Raw genomic sequence first — 23,207 nt, 5'->3', positions numbered from 1 at the left:
TTCAACTATACCCACTCACTGCAAAACTGTGATTTCTGGAGGCAGACTATGGCTTGCTCAGAAAATCAGTCAGGAATTATAAAGAGGATTGATATTATGCTTGTCCATATGCACCCATTATTATTAGAAGCAGGAGGAGAGAACAGGCAGAAAAGATGCTAAAGGAACCTTTCAGGGAGTTTTCCTAAAGTAGAGAGGTTTTGAACTTCGCATTAGCATGGCACTGGCTCTGTAATGCTCTTAACATATCTCTCTTCCTACTAAATGGTGGTTCCTTCTCTCTATGTCAGCAATGAGGAACTCTCAGCCTGGAAAATGAGTTAGATTTGGAGGAACTCCTACAGTCCAGAGATTAATTTGAAGGATTTCTGAAGTTAACCCATTTAATTCCTCCTTTGTGTCTCATCATCTGAAACTTTCTTCCCAGTTTAACAGCACTGTAGCTGTTTCTCTGAGTTGAATTCAGAAACTCTTGCCTTTTTTTCCATCTTTTTTGACCTTCAGATGTAAGTTCTCCATATGACAGTATAGCATTATGGGTCCCAAACAGCAGTTTAGCTGTGAGTGAATTACAGCTGAAGTGTGTGCCTAGACACAGTATTCATCTTATACCTCAGAACCCACAAAGACCTTAGAAAATGTTGATTCAGGCAATGCAGCAGAATTTTCTACTGTGTTATGAGGGAGAATGAAGGGTCATTATATGAAGAGGGAGTTCTTACCCAACACCTTCTAATGCTCCATTTTGCCTGTGTAGTGACTGGGGAAAGCTGCTACTTGTCCTGTTTATCTCCTGACTGCACTCCTGGTACACAACCTAATTTTTTGTCACTGGAGACCCATGTGCTCAACTGGTTTATCTGGTTTTTTTATTTTTGAAAAACATATTAAGTTTTATATCATGGATAATCTCTGGAGGCATTCAGAGCCCACCTGGATGCGTTCCTGTGTGACCTACTCTAGGTGATCCTGCTCTGGCATGGGGGTTGGATTCAATGATTTTTCAAGGTCCCTTCCAAACCCTAATATTCTGTAATTCTTTACAAATATATGAAGTGAAGAGGTGAAAAAAACCAGCCATTTACTTGCCCTACACAGTAAATGCATATTCATTTTGCACCCTGCTTAAGTATTGCAAGAGAGGATTGAACAAACAGTTTGGTATCCTCCCACCACATATCTGCATTGACAGCACTCAGGGAAACAAGGACTGCATAGGTTGAAAATTTGCAGGGATACCGTTAAAGCATAAGCTACTGAAACAGAAGCACGCAGTGAAGAGGTTTCAGTTCAGCAGTATTAGTCCCATTGTGAGCAAGACAGCCTCACTGCTAACACGAAGCCAGGGATGAGAATGCAGGTAAGATCTTTCTATACCGAGGCATGAGCAGATCACCAGGAATTCTAGCCATTGCCACGGTAGTTTAGCGCAGAACATTCTCTCTGCCTTTTAAATCTTGACTTACAAAAACTGTTTTACTCTCAACTGCTTGAGACAGAAGCGCGGGAGTTCTTTTACAGCATGGCCTATCAAGTGACCTTTCTGCTTGTGCTTAGAGTTTGTGATCTATTTGTGACGCACTTTGAAGACAATATTTGCAGTTCCTGAGGTTTCTGTGAGTAGCCGTCAAAAACATTTAAACAAGCTCTCAGCATTTTTTTCCCTAGACACAGTCTGAAGAGCTCTTTCTTTGAGTGACAATTTGTGCATGTGCAGTTAATTAGTGCCAGGTTGTCAGACAGACTGATTGGTGGGCATTGACCGTTTCATTTTCACATTGAAGCAGCCTTTGCCTTTTGTTGTCACACAGAACAGCCCTTGCACTGGCATTTTGATGATCTCTTTTCCCCTTGGTGTGTTTGATTAGATCCTTTGATTGAAGTACTTGAAAGACGTAATTTCCTAAATGCGCTTGAAGCAATTCCCCACAAGCCATCTTATCTTCCCTAAATCATTCTCATTTTGCTGCTGAATTTTCAAATACCATTACAAAATGTTGTGTTATGAGAGGTCAATTATTGAACTGTGCACCTCAGAGATGCCTCACAGCATCGTCTGTATAAAGGATTTCTTATTCCTAATTAATGGTAGGATAATGAGATGGTCTTCACTTAGTAAAATAACTTGTGGAATTCTCTAGCTCAAAACATTCTTCTTTGCTATAAAGATTCAGAATGTCTTGTTAAAGTGGAAACTGACTGTGGATCAGCAAATTGTTCTGAATATCTTTTGTATTGATAGCTCATTTGTATTTTAATGTGCACCTTAACAATGCCATTAAAATATTTATGAGTATAAAAATATAGATCCATTCTACCAAGAAGGAGGAACTTGAACTTTTCAGCAACAGAAGCTGGTTGGTACATGAACAATACAGAGACCCATAAACAGCCTGTTGCCTTAAACTATTCTACTTTCATATATGCTCCGATTGGAGCACAAGAGTTGCAGGTGATGGTAAACCTAGTGCTTTTGGTTTTATTTGACCAACTGCTTTAGCTGGAAATGTTAAATTGATGTTCAGACATTGACTTATTATACCTACCCATTAAATTGGTTCTGTCATTGTCCTTTAACCATCGTGGTTACAACAAAATGCTACTAGGCATCTCTACAATATGCAAGATGCATTTTAGTTCATGCCTACAGCAGGAAATAACTGCAGTGGTCCTGGATGTATGATGGCAAGTAATGACATTTAATAGAAACTGTCAATATCATGATCAATGAGAAAAATACTTCCTTACACAGACACATGAACACTCTTGCAGCCTTAGTCACCGATTGTTACATCCATGCATGTTTACTGTCTGTTGCTTTTACTCTTCATCAAACAATGGTATTTCTTGACAACCCTCAAAATGAACTGCCATTATGTCTTATAAAGAACTAATCTGTGGACTCCACTGAAAGGAGTGAAAAATGGGGAAGAAATGTTAAGAAAAGGTGTATGTCTGGATCCAGCTCAAGTTTCAAGCTGTGAGCTGCTAGAGAAAAAAGAAATAATGCTGTCATTGTCTATTTGTATTGCATTTGCTTACAGATAAATTTGACTCTTTCATGTCCTCACTATTTCAGCAGTATGCTGATCTAATTTATTTCAATTTTTAGTACAGTTCCATGCCATTTAAAAAATACATTAAATAGCCCTGCCTGTACAGTAACTGAAGTTGTCTCATGTCACTTTTTTTTTTCTCTCCTCTTTCTAGGTGATGTCATTGTCTATATTAATGAAGTTTGTGTCCTTGGACATACTCACGCAGATGTAGTCAAACTCTTCCAGTCTGTTCCTATTGGTCAGAGTGTCAACTTGGTGCTATGTCGTGGATACCCTTTGCCCTTTGATCCTGAAGATCCTGCCAACAGCATGGTGCCACCCCTTGCAGTAATGGAGAGGCCTCCGGTAGTGGTAAATGGAAGACATAACTATGAAACTTATTTGGAATACATTTCTAGGACTTCTCAGTCTGTTCCAGACGTAACAGATCGACCACCACACTCCTTGCACTCCATTCCAGCAGATAGTCAGCTTGATAGCACATTCCCACCACCTGCCCATGATGATAATGTATCAATGGCTTCTTCTGGGGCCACCCAAGCTGAACTCATGACCTTAACCATTGTGAAAGGGGCCCAGGGCTTTGGCTTCACTATAGCAGACAGTCCTACAGGACAGAGGGTGAAGCAAATTCTAGACATTCAGGGATGTCCTGGTTTGTGTGAAGGTGACCTCATTGTTGAGATCAACCAGCAGAATGTACAGAACCTGAGCCATGCAGAAGTAGTGGATATACTTAAAGAATGTCCTGTTGGAAGTGAAACTTCTTTGATTATCCATAGAGGAGGTAAGTTTGGAAAGTCTGTACAATTACAACAATGTGTGTAAAAGGTTCTAAACCATAAGACATACATCTGCTCACTGCATCTTATGTGCTAAACTGGAAAGTAATTTCCATCTTGCGGGAGGTAACAATACTGGTTCTGGAAAAGTATGTCTGCATTTAATTATTCTAGGCAAAATCTAACAGTTTGTTGTACATTCCTTTTTGTGTTTTGAGTGTCAATGGTTCCACCTCTATATAAGGGCAAAACTAGAGGACTACCAGACCTTCACCTCACAATATGGTGTCTGCAGCAAACTCCTACAGTCTCAAAGAAATGCTGCAAGATTTAGATTCAATTGTACATACTGATTCATTAAGGTAGATCAAAATCAGAGGTACCTATTCGCCCGTGATGAAGTTACTGGGTTTGATAGCCCTTGTGCCTCCTTTTTCTTCATTGTCAAAGTGGTGTACAGCAGTTGTTTTGTTTCTTTCTTAACAACAAAGAGCCGTAGTAGGTTTTTCCCTGCTTAGAAAAAAAAAAGAGCTTAAAAAGCTTTAGGAACTTAGTTTCTCTGACCAGCTTGATGCAGGATGAATGTACACCACTGAAAGAGGAGGGTCAGGACTTGTCTATAAGGAAGCAATTACAACAGAAGCATTAATACCTTGACAGTGAAAAGTAATTCATAGCTTTTAATATTTGAGCCAAAGAATCTGGGTAGTCTGAGAGGAGCATCCATCACAATTTATTGTTACCTCAAGTGAATGATGATTGAATTTCTTTAATTAAAGATATTTGTCCCTCTAAAGGTATTCATACATCACTGGGTGTACATTACTGTGTGCTTCAAAAGAAAAAAAAGGCGATTCTATACAAAAATACTGATTTCTTTTCTTCTGAAGGGAAGAGGTTGGGATGTGAAATTTTGGTATCTGTGTATGCCTAATGTTTGTTGTTATAAACACTATAGATCCTTAGAACAAGGAACATGGTAGCATTTTATCAAGTTGCAGAAATAATAAAGATATTTATAACTGTAGATTAGCATAGTCAATCAAATAATTTACATATCTATATTTAAAAGAATAATTTATAAGAGACAGACTGACATTTCTCTGAAGTGAAACTAAATTAAGTGTGAGAAGTAAAGGCTAAATGGTGTCACTAAAATGCTAGATTAAGTTAATTGTTGCAAAGGTCCTACTATTAAATCTGATTTTATTTAAAATCTGTTAAGAATCTGGAACACTGGAGTAATCACCAATTTTTCTGAAGATACTGACAAAAGGGTTAATGTAACCCCAAAAGATAGGATAGTATTTTGAAAATCACAAGCTAATCCCCCTCTAGAGGAAAAGAATTCAGGACACCAAGCTTCAGAGAGAAGTGGAGTGTGAAATCCAGTATGCTGAACAAGCCTGGGTAATAATAGACAGCAAAATATCTATTTCAGTAATCAGTGCAGGACAATAGTACAAAATCCCTGAAGCAGCAATGTACTCAAGCTTATGAGGATGATTCCTCTCTCAAGAGAATTTCTTCTTGGAGCATCAATTCATGATCAAAACAAGTTGCTCAGCACAATAGTTTAACAAGTTCTGGTGCATTAACTAAGCTGTGATTCTTTTTCACACATCACTCTGCCAGATAGGAGATATGCACTGAGCTCAACCCTCAGTAAAAGCAGGAAAAACTTAGACCATTTTTTGTCAGATGAAAAACTGAGGTACTGATAGGTACCATGGCTTACCTGGCATAAAATACTAGACCCAAGTACAGTTCTTGAGTCTTAACCCTCTTGCTAGAATGGGAAATGGTTGCTTGCTTTAGAGAATACAGAGAAGAAAAAGAGAGCATGTTTTGTTTGTGGTAAAACAATGACTAAGCAACTGTTTGTGATTAAATTTAATGGGATGATACAGAACAAATGGAACTTTACTATTGGGAATTTCTGTACATTAGAAATAAGGAGTGTACCTTACTGCCAGGTTGTTTGAAAAGAAGGAAAGGCTTGTTTGTTTGAGTGATTCCGAAGGAGTGAGAAAATACAGTATACTGCGCCTGAGAGATGGCTAAATCAGAGCTTAACTGAGAACTGGTTTAAGGTGACAGCCTGGGGGGGTTTAATAAATTCATAGGAAAAGGGAATCCCTGTGAGCAAATATGCATCTGTAATGGTGTCACTTGGTGTCATGTCTCCTTCTGTAGTCCATATGCAGATATAGGCCTTTCTAGGGTGTAGTTCATGTCATTCCAATGTAGGTGTTTCAGATAAGTCAGATCTATCCTTAAAAGTGTTTATTCTGCTTGACTACTATGAAAGCAGTTGAGAGTGGCTGATTCAGATGTACATGGCTGTCCCAAACATTGTGAATAAGAAACAGATCAGAGGTTTGGACATGTGAGAGAGTTTGAATACAAAACAAAATTCTAGCACTTAAAGCAACCTGCTATGATTCTAAAATATTTAGCCTGTGGCACCAGTAAAGCAAAGCATACATTCTCATTACTCATGGATCCAGTTTTTATTTTATATTGTGTAATGACATTTGAAGGATGCCATCCTTCTCCATCATTACCTGATGCATGCTGTCTTTAGCATCTCCTTTTTAAGATTAAGATCAAAGATTTAAGACTAAGATTCCTGCCTGTGGAAAAGGAAGAATGTGTTTTGCATAAGGTTGTGTGTTGCCTTGTAATATATTCTGTCTCCAATATGAATACGGCCAGTCTGCATAGTTGACTGTGGCAAATCTGTGTTTGTAAGTGACTTACTTTCTCTCTTCCAGCAGTCATATGTATATTGTAACCAAGAAACAGACTGACATTAGATGAGACATGTTTTCACTGTAGAAAAAAAGAATCGTAGACAGGAAGAAAAGCTTCTCTCATATGCACATGGTGTGCATGCTACAGTGTTCAAAAAGCCATTATCCCTCAAGCTTAAGGGGTAAACAGCCAGAGTATGCCGTGGGAGTACGTCTGCATGTTTCAAAAAGACAGAGGCAATAGCACTACTCAGCAATGGATGAGGACACACTGAGGAAGGGCCGACAGATCAATTCATGGCTCAGGGGCTGGTGCCATCGACAGGGCTTTGGGTTCCACAATCATGGATTGGTTTTCAAGGCACCTGAGCTGAAAACAACTCATGGGACACACTTGTCCCAGAGTGGGATAAGAATCCTGGGGCAGGAATTGGCAGGGCTTATTGATAGGGCTTTAAACTAGATTTGAAGGGGGAAGGGGTTAATAGTCTCCTGCTGGCTGGTGACAAACAGAGGGGCAGCTCACCAGCAGTAGAGAGAAGGAGAGCTGGTAAGGGCTCTCAACTTGCTACCCTGAGGCAAGCCACGAATGATCCACCAGGACATTCTGTGGAAACCGAGGGGATTTGGCACAAGAGGAGGACAGGGCCAGCCCAGCTGAAGTGCTTCTATGCGAATGCGCGCAGCTTGGGCAACAAACAGGATGAGTTAAGGGCCACTGTGCTGCTGGGATGCCACGACATAGTGGCTGTTACTGAAACTTGGTGGGATGAATCCCATGACTGGGATGTAGGCATAGATGGGTATAAACTCTTTAGGAAGGATAGGCAGGGAAGGAGAGGAGGAGGTGTTGCCCTCTATGTCAATAGCCAGTTGGAATCAGTGGAGCTCCAACTGGGGAGGGATGATAAGCTAGTTGAGAGTGTATGGGTCAAAATTAAAGGCAGGACAGGGGAAGAAGATATTACTGTGGGGGTCTCCTACAGGCCACCTGACCAGCAGATCCAAGCAGATGAGGCCCTCCATAGGCAAATAGAAGTGGCTTCCAGGTCACAAGCCCTGGTCCTCATGGGTGATTTCAACCACCCGGACATCTGCTGGAGGGACAACACAGCAAGGCACCAGCAATCCAGGATGTTCCTGGACTGCATAGAAGACAACTTCCTCCTCCAAATGGTGGAGGAACCAACAAGAAATGGTGCTATGCTGGACCTTGTTCTCACCAACAGGGAAGGGCTGGTAAGCAATGTGAGGCTCATAGACGGCCTTGGCTGCAGTGACCATGAAGCAGTTGAATTTAACACCCTCAGGGCAATCAGGAGGAAGTATTCCAAGCTCATGACCCTAGACTTTAGGCATGCAGATTTTGATCGCTTCAGGGATCTGCTAGCCAAAGTGTCATGGGACAAAGCCCTGGAGGGAAGAGGGACCCAGGACAGCTGGTCAGTATTCAAGGACCACCTCCTCTGTGTCCAGGAGCTCTGTGTACCAACAAAGAGAAAAGCAGGTAAGAATGCTAGGAGGCCTGCCTGGATGGGCAAGGAGCTACTGGACACACTATTACTTAAAAGGAAACTCTACAGGAAGTGGAGGGAAGGACAGGTAGAACAGGGGGAATACAAGGAAGCTGCCCGAGCAGCAAGAGTCCTGGTCAGGAAAGCCAAAGCAGAGTTTGAGTTGAATCTAGCCAGGGAGATTAAAGGGAATACTAAGAACTTTTACAGGTATATTAATGGGAAGAAGAAGACTACGGAAGGTGTGGGCCCCCTCAGAAAAGAAAATGGTGACATGGTCACCTGTGATGAGGAAAAGGCTGAGGTACTTAATAACTTCTTTACCTCAGTCTTCACTGCAAGGGCCTCTAGCCACACTCCAGATGTTATGGAAGTCAAAGCCAGGGACAGGGAGGAAGAACTGCCCATTGTAAGTGCAGATCAGGTTCGTGATCATCTGAAGAACCTGAAAGTGTTCAAGTCCATGGGACCCGACGGGTTACACCCACGGGTGCTGAGAGAACTGGCAGATGAGGTTGCTAAACCCCTCTCTATTATATTTCAAAAGTCCTGGCAATCTGGTGAAGTCCCCACAGACTGGAAAAGGGGAAACATTGCCCCCATCTTCAAACAGGGCAAGAAGGAGGAACCAGGGAACTACAGGCCAGTCAGTCTCACCTCTGTGCCTGGAAAGATCATGGAACAGATCCTCCTGGAGTCACTACTCGCTCAAAAGAATAGTGAAGAGGTGATTGGGAACAGTCAGCATGGCTTTGCCAAGGGCAAATCCTGCCTGACCAACCTGGTGGCCTTCTATGAGCAGGTGACAAAATTAATAGATGAGGGGCGAGCAACTGATGTCGTTTACCTGGACCTGAGCAAAGCCTTCGACACTGTCCCGCACCACATCCTGGTCTCCAAACTGGTGACACATGGGTTTGATTGGTGGACCACTAGATGGATAAGGAACTGGCTTGATGGCTGCACCCAAAGAGTGGCTGTCAATGGCTCCATGTCCCAGTGGAGGCCAGTGACAAGCGGAGTCCCTCAGGGATCAGTCCTGGGACCTGTCTTGTTCAACATCTTTGTGGGGGACATGGACAGTGGCATTGAGTGCACCCTCAGCAAGTTTGCTGATGACACCAAGCTGTGTGGTGCAGCAGACACGCTGGAGGGAAGGGAGGCCATCCAGAGGGACCTTGACAGGCTGGAGAGGTGGGCACAGGCCAACCTCATGAAGTTCAATAAGAGCAAGTGCAGGGTCCTGCATCTGGGTTGAGGCAATCCCAGGCACAAATACAGGCTAGGCAGTGACTGGCTGGAGGATAGCCCTGAGGAGAGAGACTTGGGGGTGCTGGTGGACAAAAAGCTCAACATGAGCTCTCAGTGTGCACTTGCAGCCCGCAAAGCCAATCAGATCCTGGGCTGCATCAGGAGAAGTGTGGCTAGCAGGTCGAGGGAGGTGATCCTCCCCCTCTACTCAGCCCTGGTGAGACCCCACCTGGAGTACTGTGTCCAGTTCTGGAGCCCCTATTACAAGAGGGATGTGGAGGTGCTGGAACGTGTCCAGAGAAGGGCCACGAGGATGATCAGAGGGCTGGAGCACCTCTCCTATGAGGACAGACTGAAGGAGTTGGGGCTGTACAGTCTGCAGAAGAGAAGGCTCCGAGGTGACCTAATTGTCGCCTTCCAGTATCTGAAGGGGGCCTACAGGAAGGCAGGGGAAGGACTTCTCAGGATATCAGGTAGTGATAGGACTAGGGGGAATGGAATGAAGCTGGAGGTGGGGAGATTCAGGCTGGATGTGAGGAGGAGGTTCTTCACCATGAGAGTGGTGAAACCCTGGAATGGGTTGTCCAGGGAGGTGGTCGAGGCCCCGTCCCTGGGGGTGTTTAAGAGCAGGCTGGATGAGGCTCTGTCCAGCCTGATCTAGTGTGGGGTGTCCCTGCCCATGGCAGGGGGGTTGGAACTAGATGATCCTTGTGGTCCCTTCCAACCCTGAATGAAACTATGAAACTATTTAGATTTAGGTTTACTTAGATTTAGAGCCTGTCTGCACTAGGACCAAAATGAGACTTGCCATGGGGTACAACCCAGCTGGAGGAAGTCCCCCTCAACTTGTACTTCACTCATTTTAAAATTTTTGAAGCAGAAGTACTAATTTATTTGCCTGTTAAAAGAAAAAATCATGGAGAAAATATAATTGTAAATCTAAGAAGATACTGAGCAGGACTTGGTTAGATGGCAGCTATGATATTCTTAGTCTAGAGATCTTACAATCTTTTGGTTTATTAATCAGGTTCTTTGCTAAACACAGATGAACTGCCTAGTCAGGTATTCTTTGCATCTTTTTTTACTGACCAGCAGTTTCCATTAATTACTATAAGCTGAAAAAATTATTCATACTGAAAAATTAAAAAATTAAATGAAAAATGGTGGGAAAGATAAAGTTAAAAAAATTAAAAGGGAAATACATGGGGGAAAAAAGAAGGGAAGAACAAGATACACAAAAAGATTTAGCCCTTTTCAGCTTTGCAGCAGCTTTCACACTTCATCCTCAGCTTCTGCAGCAGGCTGCATTGAGTATAGGCTGCTGAAATAGTGTGGAAGAGCTATCAAAAATCAAACTTTCTGAATGTTGGTAGAGCAAAAATTCTGCATTAATCCAGAACTGCTGAAAACCAGCACTAAGTGATTGAAGCAGTGTGTAGCAACTTTGTGTAAAGCAAAATATTCACTCATTAGGACATCAGAAATTGGTTTTGGCATATTATACTGAGTTACTCAAGTGTCTGACATATGCCATCTCTTTTGGAAGGTTTCTCTTTTTTTGGTGTATGAACCTGCAGACAGCAGCACAGCCCTAGAAATGTTCCTGTCTGGACAAGAACTGACACATTCTAATGCAGATCCATCAAGACCATGTATTAAATACTGTTGTAAGGAAATCTGAAGACAGCCTAGGACTGGTTCATGAAGCTATGGCAACTCCTAAATGTGCTGTGAGTGAAATGCAAAACGTGGGAGCCTGACAAAGTTCTTAAATTAGACAGCTGTTTTATAGTGGTGGAATCCAAAGCTCCTACTGTAGACAGCTATTTCATAGTGGTGGAATCCAAGCAAGCTCTGAGAGACTGAGACTGTCAGAATGAAACAGAGCCAGAAAATTGCCACACTGTTTAATTGTTAGCTCACTCCTAGCATGGGACTGGAATAAGCCAGCATCCAGTTTCACCCTGACACGATATGGGAGACATGCAGTGCACAAGCAGTCAAGATGAGGGGGCAGAATTTAACCATGCAGACAACTGTACATCACATGAAGCATCAGCAATTTCCAAAACAGCCAGAAATTAATGAATAATCCTAGCTTCTCAAATTGAGCAGAGTACATTTGAAGGTTACCTTTTCATGGACTACTCTCAGATTTACCTCTCCACCACAGAGATGAAATATTTTTTTTTCCAGGCTTCCTATAAGATGTCTTCCACTTCCTCCAGTCAGGAAAGCTCATACTTTTTTCCTCCAAATTGTCCTCTGTCTTGGGAAAGTTGCACAAGGTAAGGCTCCAGGCAGCACCATCGTCCTGTTAACACTAGTCCGGCCCAGGCAGTTTTGATCTCCTGGTTCCATGACCTCAGAGCCTACCAAGGAGAACTCTAGAGTTTGACTCTGCTTCTGCAGTTCTTCATTCAAAATATTAAAAGAGTATGTGGTGCAAAGTGGAGATCTCATGGCTTGTTCATCTGCAGCTCAGGACTTTCTAGTGAACAGTGCCGAGAGTTTGAGGAAATTGTTAGGGGGATGGTGTGGGGTTTTGATTTGGTACTAATGGAGGTTTTCTCTCACCCTACTGTCACTAGTCTTTCACATTCCTGAGTCATTGGTGTATTTTTCCTTCCAGTCACTTCCTAAAGGAGCCCAGTCTTGGTTTAACTGTTTCTTATGGCTACACTGTATGAGCTTACTTTGTTCATGAAGGTATGCTTCTTTCTGGTGTCTATGACACAAGATACTGGGAGATAAAGATCTGATATCTCTCCTGCTTTATGCTGCATTTTTTCCTGTCCAGACAGTTACTCCAGCTGTGTATTTGCTGCTGATTCCTTTTCTTCTACTTCTTGAGAGTATTCTAATGTTGGGAGGAACTTAGATCTATCCAACAGATACATTTTTAGACCTGCTGTGTTTTGGAGTATCACATATATCTTGTTTGAGAGGGACATTTGATCCCACAAAGGGAATGTGTTTATGAACCTAGTAGTGAACCACTGGCCCATTTGATGTGAACCAAGTGAACCACTGATACCTAGAAATCAGTGACATAAACTTCCATGCAGTATGTTGCTAAAACATCCTCTTTCAACTTTCTCTTTCCAATTCCCCAAATCATTTTGCTTTGCCATCTCCATATGAACTGCTCTGTTGTTCCTTCATCTGTCTACTTTAAAACCAGAGAAAAACAAAGGTTTATAGCTGGCCTTTTTTTCTTTCCATCTCAAAATTATGAGCTTTTATATGACATCTTAAGTTAAACTTTCTATAGCCTTAATTCTCTGTAATCATATCCTTCTTGTGATGGCTTTTGAGTTGTTTCTTTTTTTTTCCCTTGTTTTTGTTGCTGTTCTGGAGTTATGCCAGAAATATTTAAGGATCAAAAACATTGTGATTCATGCTGCATTGTCCACTTCAATGATTTTGCTGTTAGATGCCATGTTGTCCGTTCCCTATCCCTAACCTTAGCCCCTTGTCCCTTCCTCTCTTCCCTATGGGCAAGATGTTTTCACAACAGCCTTTTGTGAGGGCAGCTGTCTTGCCTATGTCATTTCCAGAATTAAAATATCTGGAAAAATTTAGAAAATACTGTTAGCTTGCAAGAAACTCCTGTTGTATTAACAAAACCCCTGGAAGCACTGCCTTCCAGATTCAAGCCATGTCTCACCTTACAGAGTATATTTTTAGCTGTGAGCTATGTAATGTCCTAGTAACCTTCAAATTATTTACATCATTTTTTTTGTCCTACGCATCGAGACTGTTTTATAATTTGGAGTAATTGGAAATATTCTTTAAGCATCTTGTTGTAATCATTTAATATAACATATATTTTAATAAATATTTTACATGTTATAGCAGGTAATTTTAAAAAAAAAAAAAGTTACAAGTATAGCCTGGTTTATGAAGGGATTCAATGTAAAGCTGACTGGAAAGAGAAATGGTCATCTTTCAGTAGCATATGGATTGACAAATCTGTCATGGCAGGAGTTGTCCTAAAATTCACTTGAATGAGACTTTCTCATCTTTTCTCATATAGAATCATAGAGTGGTTTGGGTTAGAAGGGACCTCCAAAGGGCATCTAGTATAAACCCATGCAGTCAGCAGGGACATGCTCCACTAGATCAGGTTGCTCAGAGCCTTGTAGAGCCTGACATTGAATATCTCCAGGTATGGGACCTCAACTACCTCCCTGCATAACCTGATCCAGTGTTCCACTACCCTCATGGTGCAGAACTTGCTCCTAACATTAAATCTAAATAGTTTCTTCTCTAATTTCAAACCATCGCCCCTTGTCCTATCACTTCAGGCCTTTGGAAACAGTCCCTGGGCAACCTTCTTGCAGGCCCCCTTCAAGTACTGGAAGGCTGATACTAGGACTCTGTGGACCCTTCTCTTCTCCAGGCTGAACAACCCCAGCTCCCTCAGCCTGTCCTCATAGCTAAGGTGTTCCAGCCCCCAGGTCATTTTCATGGCCCTCCTCTGGATCCACTCCATATGTCCTTCTGTGCTGAAGGCTTCAGATAGCTAATTAGCAGTGAAACAGTGCAATTGCTTCCATATTTCTGAATAAAAGTAAAAGAAACCATAGACCTCCTTTTTGAATATGGATTCTTGATAAAATAGACATCAACAATAGTTAGTAGCTGTTACACTGTATTAATGGAAGTAGTCCTAATTTCCTAGTGTTTCAAAGTGGTAGTTTTACAGGTTTGCTGCTTCTTTCTTAACAATGTTTGTGCAGTGGGTGGTACATTTGTGGACAATTCTGCAAAGCATTAGATAAGTCCTTTTTACTTATATTGCATAGAAGGTTTTAACTGACTATTAGCAAGCATTTTGTTTCACTTGTATTATTGGTGACACTGTGTTCTAATGTAGGCTTATATAATCTGTATTAAAGTTAAACAGTGCTTATATTAACATTTATGGGGACACTTCTCCTAGGGGTGTGTTTGCATTAAGAGGACTCAGTTTGCACTCTGGAGAAACACATCCCTTTAGAAACCCTTTCAGCCAAAGGATAGACAAGTGAGTAGACTCATATTCTTATCATTGCGTGTCCTAGAGTGGTAATCTCTGTTGTTCAGAGGTTATTTTGCCATTCAGTTCTTATGCCAAGCATGAGGTTACATACAGTAGGCAGTCAGACATTATTATTAGGTCTACACAGAGGCTTGCCCTGCACCTAGGCTGTGTGCAGAGCTGCAGGAATTCTGCCTTCAGGACAGGCAGCTACTTTGCTGTTAAGGAGTGCAGGACACGTTCATGTCCACTAGCTAAAATCACATCACTTTAGAATCTCAGCGATCTACTGGCAGCACTGCGGACTGATTTCAGTCTTTCTGCTATTGATGGATGAATTAGTATTAGTTGAGGAACAGTTTGTTTGAGAAAACAGACATTTTGGCTTGCCCACACTGGAGTCTGGCCAGGCCAGAGAAGTGTCTCCCCTGTTACTGCAAGCAGTTTTATCAGAAAACCAATGGGGTTGTCTTGGACTGTGTATCTCAGTGAACTAGGTTTATTTCCTAATTGCCCATAGTCAAGGCTCTGAGTGAATCTGTCCTTCCTCAGAGGAGATCTGGGTGATCTCAGCAAAAGGAAGGAGAATCGCAGACCTAGACTCTCCAAAAGTAACATATAACCTGTGCTTGTGTACTAAAGCATGTCTGAAGTTTAGTCTAAATGTGTTGAACAATGTTGCTGTTGGTTCAGTATAATGTAATGTCCTGTTAAAGAAACATTTGTTGGGTTGCCAAACCTTTTGTCGAAGTACATTGTGTAGACTTTGTGGCATGGTGATCTGTACTAATAGTGCAATATTTAACAGTAATAAAGTAAGCTAATACACTATGAAACAAATGAGTACATGATCTATTGTGCTACAGACACAAGACACAGCTCTGGGGAGATTGTGATATTGAAATACTGTGTCCCGTTCTGGGCCCCTCAGTGCAAGAAGGACCTCAGGGAAGTGCTTGAAAGAGTCCATCACAGAGCCACAAAGATGCTGAAAGGACTGGAACATCTCTCTTGTGAGGAAAGGCTGAAGGAGCTGGATCTCTAGCTTGGAGAAGAGGAGCGTGAGGGGTGACCTCATTCATTTTTATAAAGATGTGAAGGTCAGTGTCAGGAAGACAGAGCCGGGCTTTGCTGCGTGATGTCCAATGATAGGACAAGGGGCAACAGGTGCAAGGTGGAGCAGAGAAGGTTCCAGATAAACACACGGTAAAACTTTTTTACTGTGATGGTGACAGAGCCCTGGAGCAGGTTGCCTAGAGAAGTTGTGGAGTCTCTTGAGACTTTCATAACCTGCCTGGATGCATTCCTGTGTGACCTGTTCTAGGTGATGCTGCTCTGGCAGGGGGGTTGAACTCGATGATCTTTCCAGGTCCCTTCCAACCCCTAACATTCTGTGATTGTCTGATTCTGTGATCTTCAAGCACTTCTTAAACCACTTAAAGACCCATAAAACTCTCTTGGCTCCTACCGTTTGCCTATCCAGTAAAAGCTCAGCAACTAAATTAGTCTCCTAGATGAGGTATTTCTCCCTAAACAATTCTTTAAGCCATTTTTCTTTACATTCTTCATAAGGGAGGGAAGGCTTTAACAATGACTACATTTGTCCTCTAGGAGCAGTGCTCAACTTGTTAATTTTTTAATACACCAAGAGCATGCATTTATTAAAGACAACATATCCCTTCTGGGGAAGCTGTTGGGTGACTCAGAATTAAAGCACAATCAAAACCAACACCAGAATACACGCACCTTTGCTGTGTCACCTTCAGATTACAGTATCAAAAAGGACATGGAAGCCAAAGCTGTCAGGCACAAACTCTGAAAGCTGACTCCCAAAACAGATTCCTAAATTGCTTTCCAAAGCCAGATTTGTCATAATTGGAACAGTATTTCAGTGTATACAAGAAACTTCCTGACTTTGTTTTTGTACCTTTTATTGCCATTAGCTAAAAGAAGGCAAGCTTTCTGTGCACATGTTCCTAGGGTCACCTTATTTTCTGTGTATACTTCAGTTAGGTGCCAATTATATTGAATATTGAATATTTTTTCTCTAACGTAAGCATTTTTTATTGCACTTCATATGTTCAAGCAAGAGGACTTCCAAAGATCCTGCGATAATTAGAAAAAGACAAATAAAAGCAGAACCTTTGAATACGAAAATATTTTAATCATCTTAAGGAAATTAATTTTAGACATTACTCTCCATTTCAGCAATGAGTTGATTTTCTCCCTACCAAAAAATCTAATAATATTTTAAAAGAAAAATGATGATGATATAGTAGTAATAATAATACATTTTTTCTTTCTTAAAGCCAAAAAAAAATTATCTTTAATACTTCTGGGATTAGTGAACATCATACAAAGGGTTTGCTGATTATGGGAAATATCTGTGCATATTTCAGTAGCGTAACTAAATATTTTTGTCAATACAAAGTGAACATCTTTTTCTTTACTATCTATGTAAGAATTTCTGTCTTGTAAACTACGTATTCTCAGTAAATGTGATTTTAGGTATTTGGGGTCAAGCAGTGCCTCTCTAGTGCAGTATAAATGAGTACTCATCTCTCTCAAGTAGCACAGAAGACAAGAGATCAGTGGAGGAACTTGCTCCTTTTCATTTTGTAAATAGTGAGATAGTGTAGCAGATGATCCTGCTTTTAAGCCTGTACTATTTAACGTGCAGTGTTTTCAAGAATGTAATGTTCTCAGCTTGTAACCAAAACAAAGGATGCGATCATTACATCAGTAGGAAGTCCTAGAGCGGTCCAGACAGCAGTCTGTATAAAGAAAAATTGACAGGGCTTTGATCTGTGGGCAGTGAGAGACAACAAACGTGACACAGCCAAAAGCAGTTGTCTCCATCCAATTTTTATCCCGCTTCAGTACCTTTATCTGTGTCATAGTCATGTCCTTCCTCAATTTGTATCTTTATTGCTTGTCATTCTGACTCCTTCTTCCTACGTTTGAGCAATGCAGATAATCTGTCATTCTTGAATGTCATCCCAGTCTTTGAACTTAGCCTTACTTTGAGCAGGAGGTTGGGCTTCAACAGACCCCTTCCATCTAAACACATATTATTCTGTGGTTCTCCACCTCTTTCATGTTTGGAGGCCCAAGGGGCTAAATGAAAGGGTCTCTGACTGAATGTAATAAATCACCATCTGGATCAATTTAAACTTCTTCCACAGTACTTCTCAGAGAGAAAGAGAAGTTATTTACATAGCACGCTTGAGACATCTCAGTGGCTTGTGGGACTGACTGCAAAGGCGGAACCGCTAGATAATATGATCCAGCCAGTATTCACTATGTGGCACAGCAATTATTTCTACTAAGTTTAATATTAATTAATCAAGAGATTAGTCTTGTAACTAGCTCACTCTAGACCAGATTTCCAACTTTATCCAGCTTTTTATCCTAATAGAAGCAGTTAGGATGGATTGTGTTAAAAGGAGAACCAGCTGTTTCAGTCAAAATGGCCCTTTGGAAGGCATGGCAGGTAACTGTGAGTATGCATTTTTACACCTCCTTAGAGGCAAAGAAATTAAAACTATTTTACATGGTACATGCTTTAGTCTGTCTCCCCAGGCTTGCCTCTCAATACCTGCAGCTGCATTCAGCTCAGCAGTTGTTATGAGAAATCCTGTGAGACAGCTACAGGGCAGGCTTCCTCTGAACTGGACAGCAGGCAGGCAGCTCTGTGGTGCCATGCAGAGACTTCAAACATCTAATGCAGCTGAAACGAGCAGCATTCTAAAAGAGCCCCTTTCTTCCCTGTTGATTGTTAAAGTTTTTAAAAATTCATCTGTCAAAAGTTTGTATTTGAATTGCAAATTTAATGTTAAGAAGTTAGATTTCTAGTCTAAACTACTCAAAAAGTTACCCCTGCAACCAGTGGTAGAAAATAGACTCCCAAAAAAAGATTATATCATTTTATTGAGTCATTGCTTTATCAGCTTCTTCTCTGAGCTTGCCCATCCTGCTGCACTGATTACAGAGAAGTCTGTCTGAAGACCTTAACATAGCTGACCAGACAGCCAGACAGGGATGTGTGAGATGAGTCCTGCCCATTTATGCTGCAACAGCAGCATAAATGAATTCCTGAATTTCTTCAGGAAAGGCAAGTTATAAATGTGGACTTGCAGAAAATAGATTATTTCAGATTAAATCTATTAATATCTTATTAATATTACAAGCTTGATTATAAAATATAATTGCTTCATATGATGGACTTTTGTAAGGCAACAACCTCACTCTTTGCTTAGAAATGGAAGCATGTAAAATTAGTATGGCTTATACTGAATGTAAAAAAATGGCTAGGTGATTGATCTTGTAATATAATTATATGTAGAAAATTAGTGAGGTAATTTATTTTTAATGAGCTTCCTCTAGGATAGGCTTTTGGCTACACTACACATTTCATGAAGATCCTGTAGAAAACATAAAATCGATACCAATAGTTTGCTCATGGCAGCAACATTGGTCCATGTCATTGGTGAGAGATTTTGTACTGATAAAGAGCTATGCAGAATACTTAATAAAGTATGCATCAGCAAGCAGGAAACATTTTTGTTCGGCCAGTGTAAATTCATTCCTGAAACACAGAGCAAAGAATGCAGCCTGAACTTGCCAAAGTGCTTTTGAATCATTATGTGTAATCAGCTAAGCATGACATCACAATGAAAAAGGCAAATTCCTCACAATTTCTCATCATAAAACTTAATGGCGTTGTCATTGGGGTTTTTTTCCCACTAAGATGCCATTGGTTAAGAATTTTATTGCATTTACTGTGAATATTAGCAAAATCAATGAGATCCTGTTGCAGATTTGTTTTGCCACTTTTTCTTTTTCATTCTCCACGTCTACCTCAAAGCTATTATGTAACACTTCCATATGCTATGCAAAGAGCAAGCTTCTTACCAGAGTCTTCTCTTTAAAGTCTCTGTTATTGATAGTAATGATCTGAAACGTGGGACTTGTCTAGGCTTTTCCATATAGATCATCATTAGCAAAGGTAATGGCTGATTCAATTGTCCATGTGCAAGGTAGATGGAAAGATGCTTCCTTAATACCCAGCTCTTGTAGTCTGTCTGATTTCCTGTGCTGACAATTAAGCATATAATTTCAAAACATGTTTCCTGTAAGGAATCTTGCAAGCAGTTGTTCATTAAAAGCTTGTAGAAATAGAAGAAAAGGACCTGGGTTGGGAAAAGTGGTCTAACACAGAGCTGAAAGGATAGAAACCAGAGAGTGAATAATTAGGGATTCAGGAAATATGTTTTGAGTTATGTAAACACTTCTCTAAGGAGTCACTAGTGAGATGATCCTTTTTTTCAGCAGAGCAAAAGCACAGTTCCTGACCTACAATCTGGGTATTAGTCTGCTAGCTAAAAACTATTCTTAAGTTATTTATGATTAACATGAGAAACTGTTTACTTAAAACAGCTGCAACCATCCTCTTGTGTCAAAGTAGGTAACAGCAGTTTGATGGAGGCCCTCTATTTGATTTCTTCCAAGGGTGCATGCTACCCTTCTTCCTCTGAGGAGTACCTAGGTCAGGCAAGACCTCCTCCAGTGAAGACAGATGGCTCCTCCCTGAGGTCTTTCTCAAGGATAAAAATTTCCAATGGCTATGGGATTTAAGCAAGTTGGTCACAAGTAGTGTTCCCCAGGGATCAGTTCTGTTTAATGATCAGTGATCTGGACAAGGGAATCAAGTACACCCTCAGTAAGTTTGAGGACCATAAGAAGTTAGGCAGCAGTGTTCATCTGCTTGAGGGTAGGGAGGTTCTACAAATGGATTTGGACAGGCTATACTGATGTGCCAAGGGCAACAGTATGAAATTCCACAAGGCCAAGTGCTGAGTTCTGCCCTTGGGTCACAACAGCCCCGTAATTGTTACAGGCTTGGCACAGAGTGGCTGGAAAGCTGCCCAGAAGAAAAGGACCTGAGTGTGCTGGTTTGCAGCTGGCTGAACATGAGCCATAAGTGTGCTCAGGTGGCCAAGAAGGCCACCAGCATTCTGGCCTTCATCAGAAATAATGTGGCCAGCAGGAGCCAGGCAGTGATCATGCCCCTGTACTTGGCACTGATGAGGCCACATCTCAAATACAGTGTTCAGTTTTGGGTACCTCAATACAAGAAGGATAATGAGTTACTGGAGCATGTCCAGAGAACAGGAAAGCAGGTGAAGTGTCTGGAGCACAAATTTTATGATGAGTGGCTGAGGGAACTAGGCTTGTTTAGCTTGGAGAAAAGGAGACTGGGAGGAGATTATCTGTCTCCTCAACTACCTGAAAGGAGACTGTAGTTGGGGTTTGGTCTCTTCTTACAAGTAACTAGGATGACAAGAAACTAGGAGGACAAGAGAAAACTATCTCAGCTGCATTTCTAGCTTGTTCATACTAGGAAAAAGATGAAGAAAAATTCAGTTCTCATTAACAGTAAATAATCTTTACCACATTAAGGAGAATTATAGATGTCTGTCATGTCTCCCATTTAAGGTCGGTCTTTGTGCAGTAAAACACAGCTTTCAGAACATTCTTCATGGAAAAACTGTTCAGTGGAAGATCTAAAGATAGATAATTTTTTTTCTTGGGCATTTGTTGATATTTTCAAATTTCAGTGATAATTTCTGAATTATTAAATTCTGAGTAACTGAACATATAGTTTTGTTGAAACTAGAATGAGTTTGTAATTGGTTTAGTCTGGAACTAGATGATCTTGAAAATCCTTTCTAACCTAAACCATTATATGAATCTATTAATTGTTAAGTTTAAAACACTTCCTTACAGTATGAGAAACCTCATTATAAGGCCAGCTTATAATAGCATAAATTACTTCATAGTCCACACTACCAGAAAATTCTAATACCTAGTGCTTCCTAAGTATTAGTTAGTCCCGCTAAATACTAGATTGTTGTTAGTTGTTTGTCGGCTTGGTTTTGGTTTCGATTGGTTTGGTTGTTTTGGTTGTTGGTTTTTGTCTTTTTGACTAGAACTTAAATAGAAATTTCATCTGAGATATGAGTTATTTCCTTTTTCTCCAATTAAATGTTCAATACCTTCTGGAAATGCAGCTGCTTTTCACAAACATGGCTTTAGTGAATCACCATTGATCAGTGAAACCTACCTTTGTCAGAAGCTCTGATTTCAATCAACCTTTTCCTTCCTCTTTCCTTGAAACAAGACATTTTCTGTTGATCCCTGTGGCATGAATTATACTTTTAAATTTGGGTCATAAGACTTAAAACCAAAACTACAAACTATTTCCTCTTCTAGTTGTTTGGGATGATACACCCTCAAAAGTATATGGTAGCTTGGTAAAGAACATACAGATCTACCTTTAGTGTCTTATTCTTTACCTGTTCTGTGGGAACCCCAAAGAAAAAGCAAACTTCACATCCAGCTTGATGACCATCACTAAATAATTGTACTCTTGCATTCAGCCAGCTATGGTCTCTAAGCATAAATTCATAGGGGGGAGTGTTTGTGATTATATGGGCATACTGATATATATGGGGCACACTGAGGGAGACATTTTAGAGATCCAAAGGTTTGCTTCCTTGTGCATTAAGTGCTGATTTTTAAAAAGGAGAGATGTAAATGCTAGACTGGGTACTCTAACAAGTCTTTCTAAAAATGCTAATTTTTGGGCTTAGGTCAGCTGTGAGGTCCACAAGGTCCTTCACGTTTCTCAGCACCATAATCTTCTTTGTTTAGCTTATCATGTTGATGTACTGTTCCTGTTTTCTCAGTATTGAGGTGTTATTTCCATTATGTTAGACATGTCCTCTAAATCTCAACAGTCTCAAATCAATTTATGTTCCTCTCAGAGACAAAGCACTGTCACAGGATAAAATATTACCTAGTCACAGTTTTTCCTTGCCTGTCCTTGTAATACATTTATTTAATACTTATCATTTCCCAACCTTCTTGTCAGGATCTTTTATCAGCATCATTTTTTTGTCTTCTGTTCATTAACTTTTCTAAGTACTGCACAGGACTATGTGTGACCAGCACACAATCTAAACTCTATAAAATTCACATCAATACTATTCCTCTCTCGTTAGACTTGAGGACACAGCTCTTCTTTATGTTAATTACTCATCTCCAGACCTTCAGGAATTTAGAAAAATGTGACATTTCTCAACCTTTTTTTTTTGCAAGCCAAGTCATCTTCATTGATTTATCATGCTTTATACTCTTTAGTATTCTGTACTGGAGTAGTGTCATGCCCATCAATCATTATTTCTCTCTTTTTTTTTTTTTCCCTTTCAGGCTCCTGTGGTCTTATGCTAAATCTTCTGAAATTCATGTAATTTTAACCATTATAATTTAGACTGCTGTAAAGTTTTTAATAATTCACCTTTGTTCTTCTTGCTAAACAAGTTGAACACTGAGAATTGCCTCCTGACTGGATGTACATGAAAGCAAAGAGTTTATCCGTGCTAAGTATGTGTCAGCACGAGCAGCATCAACTCTTCTGGAGCTGAAAGCAAACTGAAATGCCTGGAAGCTCAGCTAGGGAACCGGGAGTATAGAAATTGACTGTTCTCTTCACAGTTTTGTTACTCATTGGACATCAGCCTTCTACTGACATCTCTTGCCAAATATTCCACTTTCCTAAACTGAATGATTTCATTTCACAGCTAAGACCCAACCATGTAAGAATTGAATCTTGTGATAAGCTTTGTTTCTGCAGTTAGTCTTTTCTTTCTCCATGTCCCACTGATTGTCAATCTTTTTCTGCTTCAGTCCTGGCCTAGTCTGCCAAGCTAGTGTGAAGGGACAGAAAACCAGAAAGAAATTATTACATTGAATAA

The 23,207-nt window shown here is 40.7% G+C and overlaps 1 protein-coding gene across 13 annotated transcripts in view; it reads left to right on the top strand.

Moving 5' to 3' along the window:
• The window catches only part of MAGI2 (membrane associated guanylate kinase, WW and PDZ domain containing 2), a 693,860-nt gene that overhangs the window by 570,727 nt on the left and 99,926 nt on the right, over positions 1–23,207 (top strand). For 12 of the 13 annotated variants that reach the window (XM_068167566.1, XM_068167610.1, XM_068167558.1 and 9 more), the window contains one exon: positions 3,211–3,846. The exons of the other annotated variant lie outside the window; for it this stretch is intronic. In XM_068167566.1, the coding sequence (XP_068023667.1) occupies positions 3,211–3,846 (636 nt within the window). The remainder of the gene's footprint in view (positions 1–3,210; positions 3,847–23,207) is intronic. 13 annotated transcript variants of the gene reach the window in all.

Source organism: Melanerpes formicivorus, unplaced genomic scaffold, assembly GCF_026170545.1.
Source record: "Melanerpes formicivorus ecotype bairdi unplaced genomic scaffold, bMelFor1.0.p_v2 SCAF_3, whole genome shotgun sequence".
Taxonomy (NCBI): Eukaryota; Metazoa; Chordata; class Aves; order Piciformes; family Picidae; genus Melanerpes; species Melanerpes formicivorus.
Note: the sequence above shows the minus strand (reverse complement) of the source record. Positions and strands in the feature narration are given on the sequence as shown.